Source organism: the organism of the source record quoted next, unplaced genomic scaffold, assembly GCF_019419815.1.
Source record: "Pyrus x bretschneideri cultivar Hongxiangsu unplaced genomic scaffold, Pyrus_bretschneideri_v1 Contig7, whole genome shotgun sequence".
In the NCBI taxonomy this organism is placed as follows: Eukaryota; Viridiplantae; Streptophyta; class Magnoliopsida; order Rosales; family Rosaceae; genus Pyrus; species Pyrus x bretschneideri.
Window position 1 is genome coordinate 3523347 of NW_025999809.1, and position 6758 is coordinate 3530104.

The window sequence follows — 6758 nt, forward strand, 5'->3', positions numbered from 1 at the left end:
ACTTTCTAGTTTGGTTCAAGAGCATTACTGAGAGATTTAATGAGAATTTTCTCTTCTGCTAGTTGAATGGGTTTTGATTGTTGCTCAAGTTACAAGAAACCGAAATGCCGGCTTCCATAAGGTTTTGATCTGTCATTTTCATAGACTCTCACATAAACTGTAAATCTTTCGTTATCTCAATTGGAGTTTTCTATTGGTTCATTGAGATTTGCTTGTCTATCATGTTTCTGAGCTGTAAAACTTTACCCATGAAACTGCAGCATGGATGAGAATCTGGGGTTCCAGTATGGAGTTTCCAGGCCAGGGCTTAATCCACCAATTCAATTTGGGAATGGATTTTGTGGAGCAGGGTCAGGACTCATTCGAGGCGGATTGGGTGCGTATGGAAAGAAAATTTGTGGTTCAAGTTCTCAGTATGTTCAAAGCAATGTAAGAATCTCTGCTAAATTTTGGGTAATGCGCATTACGACAGCTGATGGTGTTGAAGTCATTCGTGCGATACACATACAAAATGAATGTTCTGTGACAAATGACATGATGATTTTTTTCTGTGAATGTTATTTTGCTTCCTTACTGTTTTGTCCAAAATGTGCAGATAAGCAAGTACTTCTCAGATCCTCAATACTACTTCCAAGTGAACTCCCACTACGTCCGAAACAAACTGAAGATAATTCTGTTTCCATTTCTGCACAGGGTATGTAGAAATTTGAACTTAAGGGTGCCAATGACCCCTATTAGCTACTCATAAACAAATCTGTTAAAACTTCTAATTTTCTTAATTTTCTATATCTCATTTTGTTTAGGGGCACTGGACGAGGATGACAGAGCCAGTTGGAGGCAGGCTTTCGTATAACCCTCCAATTACTGACATACATGCCCCAGACTTGTACATTCCATTCATGACATTTGCAACGTACTTGGTTCTCGCTGGGATCTCACTAGGTCTTTCTGGGAAGTAAGTCTATAGCATCCTCAAAACCTGATATTTAAGCAGCGTAAGTAGTTTTAATTCTTATCTCATGTCATGCCAGATTCAGCCCAGAGGCTATAAATTGGCAGTTTGTGAAGGGAATGGTGGGTTGGCTACTCCAAGTGATGTTGCTCAAGGCATCGTTGTCTTCACTTGGGGGTGGAGAGGCACCTTTGCTAGACATGATAGCATATACTGGGTACACTTTCACAGGGTTGTGTGTGGCGGTTCTAGGGCGAATCACGCTAAGCTATGCGTACTACTTGATAATCATATGGACATCCATGTGCTCAGGCATCTTCTTGGCAAAGACAATTAAGATAACTTTGTATGCTGAGATCAACAGTTATGATGCAAACATGCATCATTATATGTTGCTAGGTATCGCGTTTTCTCAGTTCCCGTTGATCATCTGGCTGAGCAACCCTACCGGGAATTGGTTTTCCTGAACCTGCAATTTCAATGCATATATGCTCGTTGCTCGGATTTTCTGCGATGGCATATGAACATCTTGTGTGCATAGCTAGGACTTGAATTCGCTTTTAAACCGCAGTTGCAGGAGTTCATGTATTCCAGGAATTCTTTCTCGTACTAATCTCATTTATAATATTGTTGCAGAATTAGATTGGTGATTTAGTTATCAGGATTGATAGCTTCTAACGGAAGTGGACTGCATTTTTGTGTTCTTTGCTTAGCATTTGCTTACTAAAATCTTAAGTAGGCTATACGCGACACATTTCATTATTATCTACACGTATTACAAATATTAAGAACTAAAATTACTTGATCATATTTACCAGTCACATTGCTCAGAAGCGGTTACCAAATGTTAAACATGTAGCTTTACTCAAAGCAAATATAGACAAATAGGTTTCACCTTCTTATGTATTTGGGCATGTTCTTAGTTTTGATATAGGCTGGGTACTTCTAATTCTTTTAGAGTTGATGAGAATTTATTGGTTAATAAATTAGGCTGGGGATAGGGGTGTGTTTATTGTCAACTCTTATTGAGAAATTGTTGTGGACTACGAAATTCTATTGCATTGCATGTACAACCAACTCATATGTTATAATATAATTTAGGTCTAATTGTGTTTTGGACGGATTTGGAAATCTTACAACTAAAAGCATTCATGAAAGCAAAAAATTTTTAGGTGTACCGGGTACACCAAATTTTTTTGGTGTACCCTCACTCATTAGAATTTTTTTGGTGTACAAAAAGTGAGGGTGCACCAAATTTTTTTGGTGCACCCTCACCATTATGAGTGAGGGTACACCAAAAAAATTTGGTGTGCCGGGTACACCGAAAAATTACTCCATGAAAGCGTCTGGTTAAATAGTTAAAGAATGTTTTGGGGGCTATAGAAGCGTTTTCTAAAGAAATATAAAGCGTTTGAGTTCTAACATGAATTTGAAACATGTTTTTAATGAAAGCATTTTCAAAAAAAGCACACCATAACCTGGCATAATAATTTAGCATTAAATTCGTTATCCATCAAATTTCTAAGGTCATGTGAAGCACGCCTGACCTGACATAATAACTTACAAATAAGAAAAATATTAGATACTCCCTTACAGTATTTAACATATTAACAACATGGAGAAATTTTCTTAGTGTGCCAAAAAGATGGTCCATTACACTAAATATCATAATACAAGTAATTGTATACTTGAAATTTTTTTCTCTAATCACTGGTATTATGATACTTGATGTCCTGACCAAGTAAGAAACTGAAAAGTGCCTCGACAACATAAGAAGAGTAGTGCGTTGGACCTCTTCCGCGTTTGGTTACTTGGTGAATGAACCGCCAAAAATATGAGTTGCTCAACGACAACGGTTCCATTGAACTCGGCATTCCCGCGAAATTCAAATCCAAAACCTAGGGATTCCCAAAACCGGAGAGAAACAATGTCTCTAATACAAAAATGCAAACAAATTCATCAGGTTCCGCCAATCCACACAAAAATCATAAGAAATTTCCAAGGCCAAGACTCATTCGTCGTCTTCGAGCTTCTTCGCCTCTGCTCCAACCTCAACTCAATCGACTACGCCACCAAGATTTTCCGGCAAATTCAAACCCCAAATGTCTACCTCTACACTGCTCTCATTGACGGGTTCGTGTCGACTGGGTTTTACCTCGATGCGATTTGGGTTTACTATCGAATGGTTAACGAGTCTGTTTCACCGGATAACTATGTGGTAACTTCTGTGTTGAAAGCTTGTGGCTTTGGGTTGGCGTTGGAGGAGGGGAGAGGAGTCCATGCGCAGGTTTTGAAGCTTCGGTTGTCATCGAATCGCTCAGTGAGGATGAAGCTTCTGGATCTTTACGGGAAGTGTGGTGAATTTGAGTTTGCACGGAGGGTGTTCGATGAAATGCCTGATAGGGATGTCGTTGCGTCAACAGTGATGATCACTTCTTTTTCTGATTATGGGTTGATTGAGGAGGCGATTGGGGTTTTTAACCGTGATAGGAGTAAGGATTAGACTGCGATGATTGATGGGTTGGTTAGGAATGGGGAGATGAATAGGGCTTTGAAGGTGTTTAGGGAGATGCAGAGGAATAATGTGAGGCCTAATGAAGTTACTGTTGTTTGTGTTTTATCTGCTTGTTCGTATTTGGGAGCATTGGAGCTCGAAAGATGGGTTCACTCTTACATAGATAAGTATGACATCGAATTCAATTACATTGTAGGTGGTGCTCTGATTAATATGTATTCGAGGTGTGGTGATATTGATGAGGCACTGGCAGTGTTTGGTAAGATGAAGGAGAGAGATGTGAGCAGTTATAATTCCATGATTGAGGGGCTTGCTAGGCATGGGAAGAGCATTGAGGCTATCCAAATGTTCCAGACAATGATAAAACAAGGACTAAGTCCAAATAGCATTACTTTTGTTAAAGTATTGAATGCATGTAGCCATGGAGGTTTGTCGGATTTGGGTTTTGAGATATTTCATTCCATGAGTAGTATTCACGGCATTCAACCATAGATAGAACACTACGGATGCATGGTTGATCTTCTAGGTCGCTCGAGTCAGCTTGAAGAAGCTTACAATTTCATTGCAAGAATGAAAATGGCACCGGATTATATCATGTTGGGGGTTTTGCTAAGTGCTTGTAAAATGCATGGGAACCTCGAATTAGGAGAAAGGGTAGCCGAAATATTGGTGAATTGTGGTAACGCAGATTCAAGAACTTACGTACTGCTATCAAATGCATATGCTTCATCAGGGAGGTGGAAAGAGGTTGCACAAGTGAGAGCAGAGATGAAGGAAAATGGAACCCCAAAGGAGCCTGGTTGTAGCTTGATTGAAGTAAACAATGAGATCCATGAGTTCCTCTTGGGAGACCTCAGACACCCGAAGAAAGAGGAAATCTACAAAAAGTTAACGGAGCTAATCCATGAACTGAAATCAGAAGGATACTTGCCTACAACAGAGGCGGTTTTGCATGATATTGAAGATACGCAAAAGGAATTGGCTCTGTCGATACATGGTGAGAGGCTTGCGATATGTAATGGGCTAATTGCTGCAAAACGAGGTACGACTTTGAGGATTGTAAATAACTTAAGGGTTTGCAGTGACTGCCACTCAATGATCAAATTGATAGCTAAGATCACCAACAGAAAGATTGTCGTTAGGGATCGCAATAGGTTCCACCATTTTGAGAGTGGGGTTTGTTCTTGTGCTGATTATTGGTGAAAAAGAAAACTTCATACTAACAGCAAGTATATATATTGTTTCTTTACCCTGATTTTCAATTATTTTATTTTATTATATGAACTCTCTGAATCTCCGATAATAAGAAAATACAACGATAACGTTTGAAAGTTCAATTATGAATCTCCCACATTTGCAGTTTGCACCCAGGTCAAAATGTCTCTTTCTTGAAGTTTAGTTGAATTGTGTAAATCACTAAATATTACAGTCAAGTTTCAGAATTTGGGGCCATTCAACTGCAGTCTATAACATTTAAGTTTAATTACCTCCTATATGCCATTGACTTATCACAGTTGACTAAAACATACGATCGTGCAACCTCCCAATCGTGGTTGTCAAGATGATAATCTTCCCGCATACCAATTGAATGCCCGGTGGCACAAAATATGTCAATGTCATCCTCATGGTCAGGATGTATTCTATCTGCATTTCGGCTTAGATGGTTCAAACGTGTCTCCACGCCTTCCAAGTACATCGCACAAAAAGACAAGCACTCATTAGGATTCCTTGGGCCATGCTTCCCTCAGGTCGATTTTTATTTCGAACATACTTCTTCAAGGTTAGCAGGTACCTAATTTAAATACTACAAACTCAGTTTTGCTGTTATAAATTGTATGATGCACAAATGTAATACCCATGGAAACATAGTAAAAGTCGAGGAATACCTCTCAATTGGGTACATCCATCTGTAGTGTACCAGACCTGCAAGTGCAGCTTCCTCGACAAGATGTATTGTGAGGTGAAGATTGATGACAAAGAATGCAGGGGGGTAATATCCTTTCCAATTGGCATAGGATCATAACTACTTTGGGTGTAAGTTTGCGAAATCCTTCCACCGACCCTTTTTTAGTACACAAATGTCTAAAGAATGCACTTAGTTCCAATAATATCCGTGCAGTCCCAGTTGGGAGGCTTTTGCGTTTGGCAATTAGAAGGAATTGCTGCATTAAAACATGCCAATCATGACTTTTAAGTCCCCTTACAATCTTTTCCTTTACATGCACAAGCCGTGAAATATTTGACGAGTAATTGTCAAACACTTTTGTTGAGGCTAAAACCTTGCAAAATAATTCCTTCTCCAATGGTTTCATAGTATATGCACCGGGAGGCATCTTTGGCTTTCCATTAACAAATTTTCTCTGCAACTCTGATTTCATGCCCATCAATTCTAGGTCCAACCTTGCATTCAAGTTATCCTTACTCCCAACAATAACCAGCAGAGTTGCAACCAAACTTTCAGTGACATTTTTTCAATATGCATGACATCAAGGCAGTGTTGAAGGACAAGATGTTCCCAATACGGCAATTTGAAAAAAAATACTATGTTTCTTCCATGGCCCAATTGTTGGTCTAGGTGGTGGTCTTTTATCTCCAACCTCTTTTCGTGGGGTCGTACCATATTCGAACCGTAAAATGGACAACCGCCAAAGGCATTCCCATTCGGTCATGGGGGAAGGTGTTTTGCTATCTTTTGTTAGAAAGATTAAAGGTTTTCCTCTGTCGACGAAAAACATGTGACATGGGCAAGAAACGACGATGACCCATATAACAATATTTACTACCTTTTTTTAGATATGTCGACTCAGTCTGGTAGTTGCAATGAGGAAATGCTAATTTCCCATGTGTGCTCCAACCGGACAAGTTCCCATAAGCGGGGAAGTCGCTAATAGTCCACAAAACAATTGCTTGTGAGGTGAAGGTCTCTTGTCTAAACGTATCATAAGTGGGAACCCCTGAGGTCCACAATACCTTCAGGTTGTCTATTAATGGTTCAAGGTACATATCAATATCATTTCCTGGAGATTCTTTTCCCGGTATTAACAAAACCATCAATATGAACGGTGATTTCATACACAACCAAGGTGGTAAATTGTATATGGTCAACAATACTGGCCATGTGCTATAGTCGGTGCTGCATTTTCCAAAAGGGTTGAATTTGTCACTTGCCAACCCAAGACGTACATTGCGCATTTCGCCACCAAATGTTGAAAATTTCATATCTAATTGCTTCCATGCAAAGGAATCAGCTGCATGTCTTAAAAAGCCATCCTCGGGGCGAGAAAGACCATG

General features: G+C 39.6%; 1 protein-coding gene and 1 pseudogene across 1 annotated transcript; both read left to right on the forward strand.

The window, feature by feature from the left end:
* The first annotated feature begins 104 nt into the window (after positions 1-104).
* On the forward strand, positions 105-1483 carry LOC103934355 (protein YIF1B-like). The gene is made up of 5 exons (XM_048573667.1): positions 105-121; positions 261-429; positions 596-694; positions 804-955; positions 1032-1483. The coding sequence occupies exons 1-5, from the start codon at positions 105-107 to the stop codon at positions 1417-1419; spliced, it is 825 nt and encodes a 274-aa protein (XP_048429624.1). The 3' UTR covers positions 1420-1483.
* Positions 1484-2723: 1240 nt separating this feature from the next.
* LOC103934375 lies at positions 2724-4765 on the forward strand (annotated as a pseudogene).
* The last annotated feature ends 1993 nt before the right edge of the window (positions 4766-6758 follow it).

Coding starts and splice junctions, on each gene's coding strand:
- LOC103934355 (XM_048573667.1), top strand. Junction 430..595: donor CTCAGTATGTTCAAAGCAAT/GTAAGAATCTCT, acceptor CAAAATGTGCAG/ATAAGCAAGTACTTCTCAGA. Junction 956..1,031: donor TCACTAGGTCTTTCTGGGAA/GTAAGTCTATAG, acceptor ATGTCATGCCAG/ATTCAGCCCAGAGGCTATAA.